The following is a 19,240-nucleotide window of genomic DNA, read 5'->3' as shown; positions in this document are numbered from 1 at the left end:
GCATAGGCCCTAGCTGTGGCTCAGATTCAATCCCTGGCCCAGGAACTTCCATATGCCACAGGTACAGCCAAAAAAAAAAAAAAAAGTTTCTGCTCTACTGCCTTCTAATAGCTGTGCAATACCATTTTGTCTAAAAGAGGAATAGACATAGCTTAATTTAAAAATGCTCTGTTGTTTATCTTCTGAGTCTTCAGCAAGTAGTACTTTTTGCAATAGCAACATCAAAGATCACAGACCACCAGAACAAATATAATAAAAATGAAAATTTTGAAATTTTGCTGGAATTACCAGTGTGTGACACAGAAACACAAAATAAGGAAATGCTGCTGGAAAAAAATGGTGCCAAAAGACTTACTCAATGAAAGGTTGCTGCAAACCTTCAAATTTGTAAAAATTGCAGTATCTGTGGAGTGCAATAAAACATCTGTGGAGTGCATTAAAGCAAGGTACTCCTGTGTTTCAACAGCAATATTTGGCTTCCAAGTAAATCACACACACACACACACATTTTGGGGGGAGGGCTTTATTAAAAATTAACAATGTCCCTGGCTAGTAAACAGCTCTTTGAACTTACAAAGTTTTCTTGTCCTAGTCCCCTCCAGTGGATCTGGGAATAGCAAACTCCACGGTGAGGGGAGGCAGAGAGGACCCAGCCAGAGGTGGAAGTCAGCCCTAACTCTCAGGGTGGACAGGGGCCTGGGCCTCCCACAGGGAGGTGTTGAGAGGCCCAGTGTATTTGCGGCACAGCGCTGGCGGAATGTGTGCAGGTGGGAACCGGCTGCGGTCTGTTACAGAGGCTTTCTGGAGGCGTTTGCACCAGCACAGATGGACCAGCATAGTGTGAAGGCTGGGGAGGAAGGGTCCCAGGGACAGAGGAGGGAATTCCATCCAGAAGAGGAACAGCAGGAGCTGCAGATGTAGACAAAAGGGAGGGCCCTGGCTGGCAGGGGTGTAGCGGGGAAACAGAAACCAGAACAGAAAGAGGGAGCAGATGGAGAGAGGAGGGCTCCCAGAGTCTATCCTGTCCTTCTAGGCTAGATTCTGGTGACCATGAAAAAGTTCTGGGAATGAGAGTCTGAGCAGCCCATTGGTTACCTAGCTTCATCACTTACTCTCTGTGTAGGTGAGCAAGCTAATTAACCTCTCTGAGCCTTGGTTTCCTTATTTATAACACAGGGATGATAAAAGAAATCCCTGAGAGGATGACTGGAAGGGCTGATTGGAATGACGAGGCGGAAGGCGGCTGGTGGCACACCGTGCACTCTTCCTAAAGAGGCGCCCCTTATGACTTTCCTCGGGAAGAGCTGGACACATCACCCGGCCGTAGTGATTCAGCTGGTTAGGTGGGTCACACCAACCGGAAGATTTTTCAACCCAGATTCACACTTCCTGTGGAGACAGATCCGAAAAGAGCTGGCGAAGGTGTTTGTAAACAGTAAGAGTGCAATTCAAAGGTTGCCGCTGGCGGCGAAAGCAATGGGGGTTTAGAGAGGAGGCTCAGTGCTGGGAGCGGGATTCAGCTCTTCGCCGGGAGCACAGTTCAAGTCAGGGAGAGATGAACATTTTTGCAGTCCTCGCTCCCTGTGCAACACACACACACACACCCCAAGCCCCCCAACCTCAACTCCATCCCGCAGCAACGCCCAGAGTCCCTCAGGGACACTCGATGTATATCCCTCCGTGCAGTCTAGCCAAAGGGGTTGAAAAAGGCAGGGACAGGATTGTGAGGGGCCGATTTGGGGACAGTAAGGGCTCGAGTTGGATTCATTCGTCCCCAGCCGATCTGAAGAGCCGGGGGCGCGGGGCGGGGAGGTGGGCAGCGCGTGCTGCAGGCCCAGGGCAGCGGGGTAGCAGCGCCGCCTCCCCGGAGGAAGGCGGGAGCGAGGAGGAGGGAGCAGGAGGAGGCGGAGGGCCGAGGAGGGCGGCGCGCTGCGAGGTTATTTGTGGTTCGCTTTGATCCCGAGGGGGAACCTGAAACTCTCACATTCCTGGCATAGCAGCCGCCTCCGGCGCGGGCCGACCCTGGGGCTGGGCGCTGGGGCCCGAGCGGTCAGAGCGTCGACGCCACCGCCGAGAGCACACCTCCGCCGCCGCGCTGAGCGGAACCGGGCCAGGCCAGGTCGTCCGGTCGGACCGCACCGAGCGCCCGTGGGCCGCAGCGGTAAGGAAGGCCGCTTGGTGTTTCGCGGAGCGCACGGGGCAGCAGAGACGCTCCCCAGCCGTAGCTCGAGCTCGGGTGCAGCCCGGCCTTTTCCGGGAGCGGGAGCTGGAGCCAGGCGGACCCAGCGTCTTCCAGGCGCAGCAAGCCCTTCCCAGCCGCCGGGAAGCCGGACTGCGGCCGGGCGCCTGGGGTCTCCCGAAAGTGTGCGGGTCGACTGGGGCTAGAGGACGGGACAGCCTTGCGGGGAGCGGAGTGGGTGTTTGGGGTCGCGGGTTGGGGAGAGGGGCGCGGATCCGGGCAGGAGGCGCCGTTTGGAGCTTAAGTCGCAGGGCCCTGGGGGCTGACTTGGTTTAGGTGGGGGTTACAGGTGTCTCTGCCCCCCAACTAGCCCAAGAATTCCTCTTTGTCTTCCTTGGAAAATCCTCTCTGGAGCCACGGTCTGGCTCTCACTTAGAAAGAATGCAGCCTGCCGTCCAGCCCGGTGACGTCAGCGCTGGAGCATTTGGAAAACAAAGAGGGCTCGGAAGGGAGGGAGGGAGGCGGACCCGCGACGCTTAAAGACCTCTCCGGACCGCGGGCTACTCTTGTCCACCCGCTGCAGGGACAGCGGCGGCCACCGGGTTCTTGTGGTCACCCAGGAGTCCGGGTAGGGCGGGATCTCTGGCTGGGGTGCGATCTGACTTAGCGATCCTCGCTTTAGCTGCTTAGGAGAGCGTGAGTTCAGGCAAAGGCCGGAGTTGCCTGCTTCCTTAGAAGAGGGGGTTTCAGAGAGCGGGGCGCGCTAGCGCAGCAAGGGTGCACGATCCGGGTCTGGGGCGCAGATTTTAATTACGGCTCAGCGGAAAGAATGTTCATCTGAAAGGGTTGACCAGGACCCTGCGGGATGAGAGGCGTGGGGAGGTTTTCCCTACTTCCAGGCACATAGTAGGGGGTGAGGGGGGCTGGAGTCTGTCTGGAAAGCTGTGTTCCCCGGTCCTCCTCAGCTGAAGTCAGCCCAGATAGCGATTAAATTAGGAAGTGCCCCTGTGAATGAAACGCTAGGGCGAAATGATTCCTGTTTGTTTTGCCTCTGGTAGCTCTAGAGTCTTGGATCTCCCCTCATTGTGTGTGTGTGTGTGTGTGTGTGTGTGTTGGGGGAGTGGAAGGGGTGCCAAGAAGGATGGGCACAGAGATGCCCTCTAGATTCATCTCCCTCTCCTGGTTCTGGGCAGCTGAGAGGGGAGGAGTGCATTGGGAATGGCTGCTTCCACCAAGCCCCAACTGAAGCAGGGCATTAGGGCTAGTTTAGTGGCAGAGAAGGGACAGCATTCTTCCTACTGACCTCCTCCCTTACTCATAGGACCTGTGGAGGTGTGGGTTTTGTTTAATCTTCCCTGAGTCTCAGTTTGGAGGTTTGTGTTGGAGGAGGCTGTGGAAAGGAAGCCAGGTGAGGCGGGCAGCCTTCCAGGCCATGAGCCACTGGGAGCTCAGGCTCAGAAGGGAACACCAACCTTAGGAGATATTATCTCCCTGCAGTTTAGGCTCAGAGGCCTCTGGTTCCTGCAGCCAAGAACCTCCCCCTTGGTCCCTTGCTCCTCCAGTTGGCTCAAGTGGGTGTGACTGATGTCAAGATGCTGAGTGCCCATCCCCTGTGCACCTAGAGGACCGTCAGGGCACTTCCAGGGAGCGCAGTTATTTTCAGCACACAGACTATGTGACTTTGATGGGTGGCACCTTCCTGCCTCATCTCACAAAACCGTTGTCCTATTGTAGTCTCTTTTCTTTCATTCCTTATTCACCAATCCAGATGCATTTTCTCCTCCTTCCTGTTCACCTTGCAGTGTGACTGCCAAGGTCATCTCATAACTGGGAGGGCTCTGTGGGGTAAAGGGTGGTGAGTTAGCTGTGCAAAGGCTGGCGCTCAGACATGTTTCATCCTAGAGGGTCCTGGGGGCTCTTTGCCTAGGGCTTGTACTGGGCTGGACTTATTCTTTGTCACCTACCAATAAACTGGAGCTCTTCCCCTGCCCCCACCCCACCTCGACTGGACAGTTCACTGGTTAGAGCTGAACTAGGCCTGTCCTGAAGCCTCATCAGGCTGTTTTATGGGACGCTGACTGCAGGAAGCTGAGATTCCTTCTAGGTGACTGGTGTCTTTCTCTGGGTACAGTAAGTCTCCATGAATATGATTATAATGGCAGTCCTTTGCCAAGGATTTATGGTGCACCAGAAGCGAATCTGCTGTTCCCTTTAATTGTCAACTCTGTGAGGCAAGCATTAATCTTTCTATATTTATTCTAGAGAAACTGAGGCTTATATGTTAGGTGACTTGCCTTAATACATGGCAGCATTGGCAGTTGAACCCAAGCTGGTGTGCCCCTCCACGGCCTTCCCATTATGTTTTGGGCCAGATAGTAATGAAAAGTGCCCCCCTTTCCTATGTGCTCCCACTGAGCGCTCTTCTTCTCTCCTTCCAGGTGCTCTGGGGCCAGGTACCACTGGCCTTTGTCCAGGCAGGTGGGTGCAAGCCCAGGAAGCATGAGGACGCTGGAAGACTCTTCAGGGACGGTCCTGCACCGCCTCATCCAGGAGCAGCTGCGCTATGGCAACCTGACTGAGACCCGCACGCTGCTGGCCATCCAGCAGCAGGCCCTGCGGGGTGGGGCCGGCGCTGGGAGCACGGGGAGCCCCCAGGCCCCTCTGGAGATCATGGCCCCCGAGGACAGTCAGGTGCTACAGCAGGCCACGAGGCAGGAGCCCCAGGGCCAGGAGCACCAGGGCACCGAGACCCACCTGGCAGAGAACGGCCTGTACCGCCTGTGCCCACAGTCCAGCAAGGGCGAGGAGTTGCCCACCTATGAGGAGGCAAAAGCCCACTCACAGTACTACGCGGCCCAGCAGGCGGGGTCCCAGGCACATATTGGGGACCGGGATCCCCGTGGGGCCCTGGGAGGCAGTCGGAGGCAGGATGAGGCCCTGCGAGAGCTGAGGCACGGGCACGTGCGCTCCCTGAGCGAGCGACTCCTGCAGCTGTCCCTGGAGAGGAACGGGGCCCGCACCCCCAGCCACATGAGTGCCTCCCACAGCTTCCCTCAGCTGGCCCGCAACCAGCAGGGCCCCCTGCCCAGGGGCGCCCCCGCTGAGGGCCCAGAGCCCCGTGGACCTCCACCTCAGTACCCACATGGCGTGCTAGCTCATGAGACCACTTCCGCTGTCACCGACCCGCGGTACCGCGCCCGTGGCAGCCCACACTTCCAGCATGCGGAAGTCAGGTAACTGCCCACTGCAGTCTTCAGACTCTTGGCTTCCTTCCAGTGTAGTGGTCCTGGAGTGCCAAGCCTCCAGAGGAAGGCTGAGGATACCCTCTGCCTCAAGATGCGAGCTAGTGCTGGAAGGAGAGAGGGATTTGGCCAGGTTCACATGAGAACTTAGCGGCATCCCTTGCTTTAATTTAGAGATGGACACCATCGTCTGATTGGCTGCGGCAGTCATGCCACAAGGGTTCTCGGGCTATGAATTACAACAGGGGGTTAAAAGTTAGGTTTCAGAAAGAGCTTGCAAAGGGTTGGGAATCATTGCCAAGCTGTTTCCACATTAAATGGGAAGAAGGTGAGACAGCCTTCTCTGGAGGTTTCTAGACCAAGTGGACATGTCTGCTTTCTGTAATTAGGAGAGGCATTCCTCAGTGGAGGCAGAAAGGACCAGATGGCCTCCTTAGAGGTCTCTCCCCCTCCTCCACCAAGGCGGGAGCTGCCCTGTCCCTACCATTCATTCCCTTTCATGTTTTGCTATGTGGCCCATGTGGCTGGAGCCTGGAGTGGGAGAGGATTCTGGGTCCAGGTGAGCCCCTTTCTGTGGAGGCTCCAGAGAGGCTGTTGGGAGGGACTTAGATTCTGAGGGTGAAGGGAAGCCTTCAGAGGATGTGCTTTGGCTTACCTTTTTAAAATGGTCCCTCTGCTGCATGTAGAGAATGGATGCCGGGGGCCAGGAAAGCCCAGATAGTTTGTAGAAATAGGGTTCCTAGAAACGAGGCTCTCACTTGGCCCAGCACCTTTTCCTGAGAAGCTGACGCATCCTTCCCTTCATTTCACATGCCCTGCGTCTCCCCCCATGCGGGTCCAGGAAACCCCACCAGAGGAACCTGAGCGTTTGCAGATTCCCTTCCTCTGATGGCCCAAGGTCCAAGTCTAGCTTTCTTCATGCTTGCTGAGTCGTCATGTAGTCACCCACTTTCCCACCATGTGGCCTTTCCCAGGAAAGATGGATGCCTTTCCTTGCTCTCGAGACATGAGTGACGTGAGGGCCTTGGAATGGAGGCACAAAGCCTGTGGGTTTTCGCCAACCTCCACCTCCTGGCCCCCCCACCCCCACCCCCTTATCTCCCTTCTCAGGGCTCAGTCCAGGGAGAGTTTCGGAAGCTGAGCCGTGGTTTTGTCTCTTGGACCAGCCTTATTGAGCCCTGTCCGGAAAAGATAATATCGGGGAAAAGGAAGTAGACTTGTTTGCAGGAGAACAAAAAAAGAGGGAGGGGGAGGGGAGGACAGGGGAAGAACCAGCAAGTGTGAAGGGAAGGACGCTCTATTCTTTCTCGCAGCGAAGTCATCCCCAAAGAATGCCAGTGTGTCTGCCTGGCTGGGGGGCAGGGGGAGTAAGTTGGTGAAGCAACCCCAAAATGCCACATTTAGCAGCACAGGGAGAGTTTGCCCATTCCAGTAGGGACCCTCTCAGCTCTCACTGGAAGCTCTGCCTTGGGCAGGAAGAGAAATACATTGGCTTGGCTTCTCCTTTGTCTGATCAGACAAAGCTTGTTTGCTAGGAACCAGGGACAGGGACTGTTCTTTTAGCCGAGAATCTTAAGAACAGTAGGTTAGAGGAGCAGGGGAGCCTCGTCTGGAGGGGGAGGGGTGGGGGAAAGGCAGGCTTGAGTGCTGAGGTGATGGGCCAAGTGGGCAAATTCTTGGTGCAACTGAGCCATCTGTTCAGTCCCAAGGCCCCAGAAAAGCTCTGTGACCCCACATGCCTCGTCCCGTAACACGGGGTCCTAAGGGTGATGTTCCATCAGCGCCACATGCCAGTTGAACACTGCCCCTAAATTCAGGCTCTTGCAAGAGTCCAGAGGCAGCGCCTACACCCCAGAAAATCAAGTGTTGGAGTCACATTTACTCTTTGAGCAGCGAGTAAGCTGCAGCCTCCACGAGGAGAGACAGAGGAGGGGCTGTCTTTGCCCAGGGCTCTGCCAGGCGAATGGAGCCCGGACAACTCCCCTAACATTCATCCTCCTCATTGAGCAGAGCCCTGAGGGCCCCACGGGGTTAAACACTGGAGCCAGGATCTGAATGCCTATTTTGTCAGTCTCTGAAGCCCAGACGCTAACCCTGACATCTGTCTCACTGCTCTAACCTTAGCCAGTCTTCTAAAAATGTTTCTTCAAGGGGTGATGGAACCGAAATAGGCGAGAGAAGAAGTTGAGCGCGCTATGCTGGCAGGTGCGAGCACAGGGCCCGACATGGCAGCTGGAACAGACCCAGGGTAGCTGCCAGGGCTCAGGGGCCTGGAGGGCTGCGTGTTCAGTCATGGTGAATGAGGCCTCCAGATTCAAAAAAAGAGCCTTCTATTGATTAGAAGGGTCAAGGGCACATTTTAAAAGATCTGTTATTTAAGCAGGGGTTACTTAGGAGGCCCAGGATGGCTCAGGCTGATCCCCAAGGCCTCAGCCACAGTGCGGCTGGGTGTGAGACAAGCCTATTGATGTTAATCCCCTCCAGCCCTTCAGGGTCTTGGGAATGCCATGTGGAAAAGGTCTTCCCCATAGGGCACTGCCTGATGCTTTGGGGAGGTAGTCTGTCCAGGAGGGCTCGGGCGACTCGGGGTGGCAATGGGATGAGAGTCTGCTGTGTTTGAGCATCGTCTCTTCTGTTCCCCAGGATCCTGCAGGCCCAGGTGCCTCCTGTATTCCTCCAGCAGCAGCAGTACCAGTATCTGCAGCAGCCCCAGGAGCACCCTCCACCCCCACACCCAGCTGCCCTCAGCCATGGCCCGCTGGGCTCCCTCAGCCCACCTGGGGTAGAGGGCCCAGCAAACACCCAGGCCTCCTTGGCCACCTCAGGCGGTGCCCACCTGGCCCAGATGGAGACTGTGCTGAGGGAGAATGCCAGGCTGCAGAGGGACAACGAGAGGCTGCAGAGGGAGCTGGAGAGCTCGGCAGAGAAGGCGGGTCGCATAGAGAAGGTAGCACGGCTGGGGCCTCGGAGGGGCAGGGGGACCAAGGCAGGCCAGGGTGACCTGAAAGGGGCCATCCAAGGGGGAGCAGAGGAGTCTGAAAGCTAGTCTGGCTGGGCTTCTCAGCCCTCAACTCCATCCCTGACTCCAGACAGCTGGGGAGCAGCCGGCAGAGCAGGCCTGGAGCATGAGCAGTTGCTGCCCAGTGGTGATTAGAAAGAGCCCATTCAGTGGCTCCCTCACACTCACACCCTTCCCCTGCACACACCCCCTCCCCTGGACACCTCCCACAGAGAGCCCTTTGTATCCCCCACACAACAGCACGTCTGTTCGAGGCCAGCCCTGGCTATAGAGAAAGCCCCTCCTCTTGGAAAGAACGAGCGACTTATTGGAATCACAGGCCAGCTTGGAGCACGTGCGGAACCTTCCAGTGGCCAAGTGGGAGGGGCGGCTGGGGCCAGGCTTGGCTCTGGGGTGGATGGCAATGGCTGGAGAAGCAAATCCCCTAGGCAGAGGCACTCAGGCTGGAGACTGGTGCTCCCTTCTTAGTGAAGTGTTATCAGCTGTGCCCTCAGCCTGACCAAGTGGCCCCAGGTCTCCTGTGGCTGTCCTGGGGTATCCAAGATAAGTCAGGCTGCCCCTCCGCCCTCCAACCCCAGATCATGGCTGGAGTCTGAGTAGCCACTCCTGGTCCATTATGCCCAGGTTTCTCAGTAGAAGCCTGACAAAAGGAAAAGGCTTCTTTCCGGACCTTGGCCATGGGAAAGCTGTGCATAGTCACATTGGAGGCAGCCACTTCCAGAGAACCTGGCCTTGGGTTTGCTCAGGACCTTGAAACAGTTGAAGAAGGAACCCTAGCCTGCCCATTCCAGCAGTCTGGTCCCCCTGCAGAGGCTACAGACTGCTGACCATCTCACTGGAGCTATCTGTGACTTTTCATCCCCTCCTCCCACCCTTCCTGATGGAGAGTAGCCTACCAGCCCAGGCCTGTGGAGGGGACCTTGATGCCACTTACTCCCTGGGAGCTCTCCTCCCTTCAGCTCTGCTGTCTGCCTCTTGCAGCTGGAGAGTGAAATCCAGAGGCTCTCTGAGGCCCATGAGAGCCTGACGAGGGCCTCTTCCAAGAGGGAGGCCCTGGAGAAGACTATGCGAAACAAGATGGACAGTGAGATGAGGAGGCTGCAGGACTTCAACCGGGATCTTAGAGGTGAGGGCAGCTCACCCAGGTGGGGGAGCAGGGAGTGCTTTCAGATGGCTTGCTTCCTCTGTTCTAAGGAATATAATTCAGAATCTCTGTCCTCTATAAAAATAGTATAATTTGATTCAAAGGGGGCCAGGCTGAGATTCCTTGGGGGCCACCTTGATAGAGAGATGCTTGTCCCTGTGTTCTAGACCTTGGGGCCCACCATGGAGCTCTCACCTCTCTGTCCCCAGGTGCTCTGTCCTTGGGGCCTCCCAGTGAGCCCCTTGGAGAATGCAGCCAGACTCATAGGACCCTCAGGGGACGGCCCCCCACCCCCAGGCAGCTTCACTTGTACTCAAACATTTTTTCCTTAAAATGTCTTTTCTTCATTTGAAACAGAAAGATTGGAATCTGCAAACCGCCGCCTGGCAAGCAAGACACAGGAGGCCCAGGCAGGCAGTCAGGACATGGTGGCCAAGCTGCTGGCTCAGAGTGAGTAGGGGGTCCCACAGAGGAGCTTGATGGGGAGGTGTGGTTGGTGGGTGGCTTTGAAGAAGGAACCATTAGGAAGGCCAAGTGCAGGGAGTTCCCCTGGTGGCTCAGTGGTTAACAATCCAACTAGGAACCATGATGTTGCGGATTCGATCCCTGCCTTTGCTCAGTGGGTTAAGGATCCAGCGTTGCCGTGAGCTGTGGCTTAGGCCCGCAGCTATAGCTCCGATTAGACCCTAGAAAAAGTAAAAAGACAAAAAAAAAAAAAAGGAAGAGCCCTTAAGTGTGGGGAGTGGGCAGGAGGTAGGCAGGGCTCTGCTGGCTGGAGGTCCTCACTTCGGGTCTCTGGGAGGGAGACGGTGGTGCCTAAGGAGAGGAGGGAGCCCTAGGGAGTCCTGAGAGGACGGGTTGCTAGAAAGAGGCAGAGTTGGGGCGCTCTGCAGGAGAGGACCAACTGTGGGGGCCGGTCTCAACCAAAGAAAGGAAATCACCGACGGGTTTCTGGGAGCGGGCGGGGGAAGGGGGGAGGCTGGCCGGAGGCGTTTCCGCTCCCCGGGGAGCGAGCGCCTGGCTGTTCTTGGCTCCCGGCTGGAGCCATTAATCTCGCAGCGGCGGGTGACCTGGATGCCAGGCATTCCTGAGCCCGGGCTGTTCCGCTGCGCCTGCCCGCCCGCCGCTCCCTCCCGCTCCGGGCCCCGCCCCGCCCGCGCAGCAGGAGGAGGGACACTGGGACAAAGGGGCCGGGATGTGCTGCGGGGCCTTCCTTTCCAGGCGCAGCCCCCAGCTGCCTCCAAGGCTTGTCCTGCCCTCCTGCCTGCCCTTGGCCCCCTCCTCAGTCTCCAGGCTCCGATCCAACCCACACCCTGGGTTCCCTACCCTGCCAGACTGGTCCAAGGTTTTATCCTAGTGGCTGGGGGTGGCCAAGGTCTCGGGCCTCCTAGCCCCTGCTGGGGCCTTAGAGGTGTCCGCAAGGTGACAGGGAGCTGCTGGAAGCCAAAGGCTGAGTTCCTGGGACCCTTCCCAAGGGCTGAGGAAAGCCAAGCAACTCTTTTGCTCCAGATAGCCATGGGGAAACCAGCAGGCTCAGGGAAATGTCTCTGGTTGATCTCACCTTTCCTCCAGTCAGTCAACACTAGTAGGGAAGTGTGACCACTATCAGCAGTGCCATCTGCTTTTCCTACTAGGCAAGCTGTACAGACACCCAGCTCTGGCCAGGCCCTGCCCTCCCTGGGAATCTGGCCTTGAGCCCCGAGGCCTGGTTTTCCTAACCTTGGCCCCCTTGGGCACTTTCTTCTCACCTGAGCCTGGGATTCTGGGGTGGTAAGATGGGATAGTCAGTCCTAAGCCTGGGATGAGAGGCCTCCTGCAAACTCTGTTAGCTCTCTGGCTCTGTGAAGCCACCCTGGAACGGGGTCATTGTCTCTAGATCCGAAGTCCCAGTCTGCACGTGCTGCCTGCCCCTTCTCCCCCACTCAGGTATCAGGCCAGCTCAGGAGTAAAGGCTCCATCTCAATGTTGTGGAGCTTCGCCATCTTTTTCTTCCCCACCAAAGAATGAGGCCGGCCTGGGCCCAGCCTTCAAAAATCCAGAGTGAGCCAGAGCTGACCTGGGTGGCCTGTGTCCTCCCTCTCTGCACCAGGGCCCTGAGTAAATGAATCCTCCCTTCTGCCTGCTGAGCCCCAAGCCTTCACTCTTCTGTTGTAGAACCTTCACTGTCCTATCTGATAGGTGCTTAGCCACACGTGTCTGGTGGCCACTGCATTGGTTGGCCTGGAGTAGAACAAGTCCTTTACAGCAGAAAAGTCCACTGTGCTATGATAGTGTTGCTCTAGAGATGGTACCTTTGACTTCAGGCACGCCCCAGAGTCTGTCCCACTCCTGCCCTCCATTAAGACAGGACACACTCAGGAATTCTCCTGTGGCTCTGCGGGTTAAAGATCTGTCATTGCAGTGGCTTGAGTCATTGCCCTGATATGGGTTCAATCCCTAGCCCTGGAACTTCCACATGACATGGGCTCAGCCAAAAAAAAAAAGCAAGGCAGGACACACTCAAGGGTAGGGGATAGTGGGGGATGGAGAGCAGCCTGGGACCCCCAAGGGCCAGGTGCATGGGAGGTGGATTTAAGACTAGAGCCTCAGCTGGAGGGCTCAGTGGTCTTGTTCAGACCTTGTCAGCTCTATGGAGAGGGTCCCTGAACAGAGTACTCTTGGGCAGTTTAACAAGATGATTTATAAGTCAGGGTAGCTGGAGCCTCAGACACGAATCTTTGGACCATAGTCATTTTCATTGGGCTGCAAGGTTTGCCTTTCTTTCTGAGCCTAGTTGCCAACATCCTAGTGGTGTCCCCAGACCCTGGAAGGAAATGTGGTACTAAGTGGGGCTCGGTGGGGAGGGGTCTGAGTCTGCAGAATGAGCCCTGGAAGCCCACTTTAGGAGTGTGTAGATCACCCCACAGGCAAGCAGGCAGCTTGGTCCTTCAGAGCCAGGCTGACTTGGGTCCCCATCCTGAGAGTACCACTCACCTTCTGTGTTTCCTCCCCTTCAAACTGGGGAGCACAAATCCTGCTTCTGGGGGCTGTTATGGGAGGCTTCAGTAGAATAAGATGTGTAAGTGCCTGGCTCATGGGGCAGCATGCAGTGGTTCTTTTCCCCATTCCTCCGTTCTCTGGGACCCCATCACAGTCCACCTGAGCTTCCTTTTTCCCATCCGGAAATGGCCATCACAGTTCCTATCTGGCCAGTTTCAAGTGTCACCATGAGGCTCAAGGGAAATGGTGAATGTGTTTTGGAAATGATGACACCTTATGCAAGCAGGCAGTGTTTGGGGCTCTCTCCTGGCAAAGCCATATCTCAGCAGAGAAACAGTGTAGCCCAGTCATTACTGCAAGGGCCCAGGTCTGGCACTGACATTTACTCGTGACTTCACCTGAACCTCAGTTTCCCAGCTCATACAATGGGATTAATCATGGTCCTCCTAGGTTGTTGAGAGGATAAGATGTAATCCTGCTCATGCAGTGGTCACACAGAACCCGCCACGTGGTGGGGACTCTGTGGGGCCAGCTGGGGTGGTTGCTGTCACTGACCAGACCCCCCTCTCTCCCTGCAGGCTATGAGCAGCAGCAGGAGCAGGAGAAGCTGGAGCGGGAGATGGCACTGCTGCGCGGAGCCATCGAGGACCAGCGGCGGCGCGCTGAGCTGCTGGAGCAGGCTCTGAGCAACGCCCAGGGCCGGGCAGCGCGGGCTGAGGAGGAGCTGCGCAAGAAGCAGGCCTATGTGGAGAAGGTGGAGCGGCTGCAGCAGGCCCTGGGGCAGCTGCAGGCTGCCTGTGAGAAGCGGGAGCAACTGGAGCTACGTCTGCGGACGCGCCTAGAGCAGGAACTCAAGGCCCTGCGTGCGCAGCAGGTATGCTGGGAAGATGCATGGAGGTGGTGGAGCAGGGACATCATCCAAAGAGGCCAGCTCTGGAGCTCCTGGGCATCCCTGCTCAGATCCAGGCTGAGCCCCCTTGGAAAGCCAGGGTGATTGGTGCCAGCCCCGCTGAAGGCCCCTCCCTCCTGGCCACCAGTCTTAGCAGAGGCTTTGCCACCTGGCCATGTGCTGACCTCAGGGACTCAGGCCCCTGTCCTCACCAGCAGCCCCAGCTGGCACTCCTGCTCTCTAGAGAAAGTGGCTCAGGAGCCTTGATGGAGAAGGCTAGCCAGCTCTTGTGTGTCTTCCCGAGATCAGGGGTGGGGGGAGGGGGAGGAGGTGGTCGCCCAGATCCTGAGTCTTTATCCTCACCTTGGACTGTGTAAATATCACTCCGATAGAGTTCTGTTGCCACTCCCAACCTTCCCCTTCTCCCAGACCTCCTGGATTGCCCAGTTCTGTCCTAGTTTACATGAGTGCACCCCTTTCCCAGTTTGGAGGATGATTTATATGGTCGCTTTGCAAAGGCAGACCTGATCTTCTCTACATCCTTGGTTAGAGGATTCAGGGCAGGGGTGCAGGATTTGTGGCTCCCCTCTCTTTTCTGGGTGGCAGCCGGGTGGAGAGTGTGCCCTGAGGGCTGACCAAGCACAGGCCTCAGTGAGAGTCCTCGTGTGGGGGTGAGGACCTGTGGCCTGACCGCCATGCCCTTCTCTCTGCAGAGACAGGCAGGCACCCCCACCTGTGGCAGTGGCAGTGGTGGGTCCCCGGAGCTCAGTGCCCTGAGGCTGTCGGAACAGCTCCGGGAAAAGGAGGAGCAGGTCCTGGCCCTGGAGGCCGACATGACCAAGTGGGAGCAGAAGTATTTGGAGGAACGTGCCATGAGGCAATTTGCCATGGATGCGGCCGCCACAGCCGCCGCCCAGCGGGACACCACCCTCATCCGACACTCCCCCCAGCCCTCGCCCAGCAGCAGCTTCAACGAGGGCCTGCTCACTGGTGGCCACAGGCATCAGGAGATGGAAAGCAGGTTGGGCATCGTGGGCTGGGCACCTGAGGCAGGGGTGGGGTGATGGTGATGTCCAGGCCCTGCCCTGTCCTTGTCCTTAACCTCTGGTAAACACCCCTGGCCCCACATGGCCCAGCAACCCCTCCTGCTTCGGAGCTGACCTCCATGCTTTAGGTACAGCTAGCATCACATGCATGGTCTCACCCAGAGGTACCATCTGAGCCCTCAGTCTGCCCAGGAGACCCCACTCTTGGATGCCATCCAAGGCTCTGGGCCTTTATCTGCTCCCTTCCCCCACATAAAACAGAATAAGCCTTTCCTCCTCAGTCCATATCATGTATGACCCTAGGAGGAATGTGGCCGAGGCACCTGGCCCACAGGTAGATAGTACTTCCTCTCCCAAAACAATCTCAGAGCCCCCACAAGATTTCCATATGACCTATACCTGACTCAAAAGCCCAGGCACATCAACTGAGCCCTTTTGATGGTCAGCAGCCCTAGGGGTGGGCCTCCAGGATGGGGGTCATGTCATTGCTGTCATCAGATGAACCCAAGATCCCACCCCTTGACCACCTGCCTTTGCTGGTAGAAGAAAGGCCCAGCACCTCACATACTGGTAGTTTTCAGAGCATCAAATTGCAGAGCTATGATGGTGTTTCTGAAGGTCCCCTCCCGGCCCCGGCCGTAAGGCCAAGAGCATCTAGCCTGGCCATAGGGGAGGCTTTCCCTCTCACTTCAGCGAGGCAGGAAGGGTTGAGGCTGCCAATCTGTGGGTCTGAGGAGTAAGCATGGCCTCTCTCCCTTCAGGTTAAAAGTGCTCCATGCCCAGATCCTGGAGAAGGACGCGGTGATCAAGGTCCTTCAGCAGCGTTCCAGGAAAGACCCTGGCAAGGCCACCCAGGGCTCCCTGAGGCCCGCCAAGTCTGTGCCATCTATCTTCGTGGCTGCAGCTGCAGGGACCCAGGGCTGGCAAGGGCTCTCCTCCGGCGAACGGCAGATGGATGCTTCTGTCCAGCTGGCTGCAGGTGAGAGGAGGTGGGCATGCAGCAGAGCTGAGGGTTAGGGTGCTCTCGGGCTTCTCCTCAGAACTGAGGCTCAGAGGAGCCGGGGGCGTCCCAACCCCTCGCCCAGGGAGGCCGGCTTATACCCTGGCTCCAGTGACCCCGTGGCCCGAAGCTGTCCCCTAGTGTGAAGAAGCAGGCTGTAGCCCCCACCTCCGTCAAGTCCACTGCCCTGGCCCCCACCACTTATCATCTAAGTAAAAATAGAGCTCCTTGTGCAGATGTACCTTCTGGGCCAGCCCTTCACTCCTCCTTCCAAGCAGATGCCACAGAAATTCGAGAGTCCCTGCTGGGTTTAAGATTTAATCCACAACCCTTCAAGAAGGCTTCTTCCACTCAAAGCTTTTGGAACACAATCCAACCTGATAGTTACCCCCCTTAGGGGAAAAGGAGCATTTAATCACAATGGAAGTTCTGGCAAATCCAGAAGGGCTCACACCTCCCAGTAGATACAGTTAAGTTGGGGTGTTCTTCATGGGGCGACACCTCATGGACAAGGCAATAATTCTGAGCCTCCTGCCTTTCCAGCAGACAGAGCAGAGGAGCCCATGGCCACAGCTCCCCTCGCTGCCCATGCCAAACACGGGAGCAGAGATGGGAGCACCCAGACCGATAGCCCCCAGGACAGCACTGCCCCCTGCCTGGGCCTGGAGCCTGACAGCCTTCTGGGGTGCAGCAGTGGCCAGAGGACCGCCTCGATGGGTAAGTATCCCCCCTCAACTTCTGTGCCCCTCAGGGACTGATGGGTGGGGTGTGAGGCCCGCCTCCATACACTTTAGAGCTGGTTGGAGGTTTGAATAGAGGCCCTGAAAACCCTGATTACAGACAGATCCACCAGGGAGGCACTTTCCTCTTTCGAAGTCTTCCTTACATCTTGACTTGCCAATCTCAATATCTAAGATAATGGAGCTTGGCAAGTTACCCTGCTGGCCCTCTCAAGTTAGAAGACTATTTAAAAAAAAAAAAAAGAATCCGGGAAGGAGAAATCTGAGAAGATGCCATGAATGTGTTTGCTCCCTTTCACGTTAGCCTGTGCATATTTGCCTGTGCCTCAGCCTCTCAGAAAACCACAGGCACGGAAAGAATGCGGCAGCCTCCCTCCCTCGGGGCTCTCCACCCTCCCTCCAAGCCCTCCAGCCGGTTCCAAGTTATAAACAAATGTGTCTTCCCCTCTGGAGGCTAGTGGTTTGAGCCGAGGGGGAGCAGAGCAGAGCTTCTTGCTTCTTGGCCAAGTTCTGGGGGACCCGGGCACCCAGGCAGTTGAGGTGGGAAAAGCTGAGGAAGACAGAGCCTCACTGTAAAACAGGACAGGGTCTAAAAGGGCAATCTGGTAATGCTTGCTGGCATGTGCTTATTTTCTGGTCTCTCCAGATTCTGTTGCCACATCCAGAGTCCAGGATTTGTCGGACATGGTGGAAATTCTGATCTAAAGGAGGCGGTGCCTCAGAGACGCTGAACCATTCCCTGCTCGCCTCTGCCTCTGCCACGCCCCCATTCCAGCAGCCCCCCTGCTGCCGTGGTCCCCACCCCTCCCCAAGCCAGGCACTCATTCCCACTGACCATCTGGTCCCAGGAGTTGGGGAAAGATGCTGCAAGGGCGAGGGGAGCTGTGAGCACTGTCCCCCGCCCCACAGAAAACTCTGCCCCTTAGCCCCACACTCCTCCTGGACCCCTGCAGGATGAGGACTTGACCGCTACTGCCGCCCAAGGCTTGCTGCCAGGGTAGCAACTGAAAGCTCAGAAGGGAGCTGGCCCCTTCTGCACCCCTCACTGGGCATGCGGGCAGGGAGGGAGGGTATATGCTGATTTGGGGGGCTCATTTCCAAGGATGGCTGCCTGTGGACACCAGGTGGGCTGGTCAAATTGTCAAGCCTGGCTCAGTGCGGTCCCTCCAACCTCATCTGCTCCTCAGCGCCTCATTGCCTCCCTGGGGTCATCAAGATTTTTGTCTTGTGGGGACTGTTGAGGGTGTTTGCCCCCCCACACTTGCAGATGACTGGGTTGTGCTGGGAAGTTTGTATATAATTCCCTTTCTTGTGAAACGGGCGCTTCAGATTTGCCCCCCACCCTGTTCTATGCTCCCATCCCTGTTGCCACGGTTCCTGTACTTCTGACCAGCCTCTCAGCCATCTCCCCATCTCCAGACCCTGGCCCGTGGATGCGATACCAGTTGATCTGAGGGATGTTGACTGTCTTTTTCTTCATCTTGAACCCTGTTTTAAATGTCCATGGGGATCCCCCTCCTGCCATCACCAGCCTCTTGAAATAGCTCCACAGCTCCTGTCCCTGGGACATCCTGTCCATTTGGTTATGAACCCTGAGCCAGCTGAAGCAGCCACCGCCCAGGCCTCAGCCGTGGTGGGCTTCCCAGCACCACTTCTCCCGAAGGAAACTGGAGAGATGGCATTGTCCTCATCGGTCTTCGTTTTTCACCACCCCCTGGAGGGACTGGGAGAGAGCCGTGCTGGTGAAAACTAGGCCATGAGTTAAGAGATGTGAGATGGGACTCAAGAGTCTTCTGAATGGAGCCCCTGTCACACCGTGGTGCCCTGAGGCTGGCTCCTCAAGCCACCCAGCACCCGGAAGCAGGACCAAGGGCTTGGGAACTGGAGTGAAGCATCCAATGGCAGCCTGCCAGCGGCAGTGACTTTAACTTCTGGTCTTAAAGAGGTCCCCAGCTCAGCCCCAGGAGTGATCGGTGGGTTTTAGTAATTTATCTTGACTGTTTTTAGTCCTCCTTGACTCTTTGTGTTTTTTTCCTTTACTTTTTTTTTTTTTAGGTTTTGTATGTGTTGTTTTATTCCCGTGGTTCCTCAAGTTTCCTTTTTAAACATTTGCATTTGCTGGACAATTGCATATTTTTTTTAAATCCCCCTCCCCCTCTTTAAAGCTGAAAAATGCATTTGGTTCATGTGCATTGTTTACAAAGAAAAAAGAAAAAAAGAGAAAAAAAGCCAAAAAAAATCATGAAAGGAAAAAAAAATGACTTAATATATTTTGGATTAATATTTGGTATTTCTTTTAAAGTATTTTTTGTGCTGTGAACATTTTCTGCCAAAGACCATGATGTGTGTCTGTATGTTTAAGTTATCATAAATATTTAAAATGTAAACATGGCTGTTTTGTTATGCCACCCTGTACCAGGATTGCTGCTGCATTCCACTGGGTATAACAGTATTTTAATTAAAAAAATTTTTAATTCAAAGCAGCCTCTTTGCACAGGTGTGAGACTTCACTGAGAGGGAAAGGAATGGGGGTAGGGATTTGCGGGGGGCCACCCATGTTATAGTCCCCAACCACTCTTGGCACTGAGCTGGACCCCCACTCGCCCACCCCGGGTTCCTGTGTGTCTTGGTTCTTAAACCCTGGTCAAATCATATCCATAAACGGCCAGCTCAGGATCACTGCCATTGCTGGTATACAAGGAGTGAAGGGTGTGCCTGTTTCCATTTTCTGATTGTGAGAAACCAGCAGTTGAGGCAGGTCCATCCTTATTTGCAAGGCGCAGAGGATACACAGGGTAATCTCTTTGAGGAATTTTGTGAGGCTACATTGAGAGGGCTGGAATGAGGATGCGGTTGGCTTTCTTTCCATGTGGTCCAGCAGATGGATGGCCTCCCCAGGAAGCTTTGTCCTCATTGGCTTTGTTTGCCCACATGCTATGGTTACTCCACAGTAGGAGTGGGTGTCCAAAGGTGGTTTTATCCTTACCTCCTCCGTCACAGTA

The 19,240-nt window shown here is 56.1% G+C and overlaps 1 protein-coding gene across 3 annotated transcripts; it reads left to right on the top strand.

Moving 5' to 3' along the window:
* Positions 1 to 2,023: 2,023 nt before the first annotated feature.
* Positions 2,024 to 18,721, top strand: AMOTL2 (angiomotin like 2). 3 transcript variants are annotated; one of them, XM_047782858.1, is made up of 10 exons: positions 2,024 to 2,161; positions 4,618 to 5,412; positions 8,065 to 8,368; positions 9,422 to 9,566; positions 9,942 to 10,034; positions 13,142 to 13,437; positions 14,166 to 14,473; positions 15,260 to 15,477; positions 16,045 to 16,215; positions 16,885 to 18,721. In XM_047782858.1, the coding sequence occupies exons 2-10, from the start codon at positions 4,679 to 4,681 to the stop codon at positions 16,941 to 16,943; spliced, it is 2,328 nt and encodes a 775-aa protein (XP_047638814.1). In that variant the 5' UTR covers positions 2,024 to 2,161; positions 4,618 to 4,678; the 3' UTR covers positions 16,944 to 18,721. The 3 variants fall into 3 exon arrangements, with proteins under 3 accessions (XP_047638814.1, XP_047638808.1, XP_047638812.1); XM_047782852.1 differs by having other exon boundaries at positions 16,042 to 16,215; XM_047782856.1 differs by lacking the exon at positions 2,024 to 2,161 and adding an exon at positions 2,735 to 2,807 and having other exon boundaries at positions 16,042 to 16,215.
* The last annotated feature ends 519 nt before the right edge of the window (positions 18,722 to 19,240 follow it).

Source organism: Phacochoerus africanus, chromosome 1 (genome assembly GCF_016906955.1).
Source record: "Phacochoerus africanus isolate WHEZ1 chromosome 1, ROS_Pafr_v1, whole genome shotgun sequence".
NCBI lineage: Eukaryota > Metazoa > Chordata > Mammalia > Artiodactyla > Suidae > Phacochoerus > Phacochoerus africanus.
This window is presented reverse-complemented; position numbering and strand designations above follow the sequence as displayed.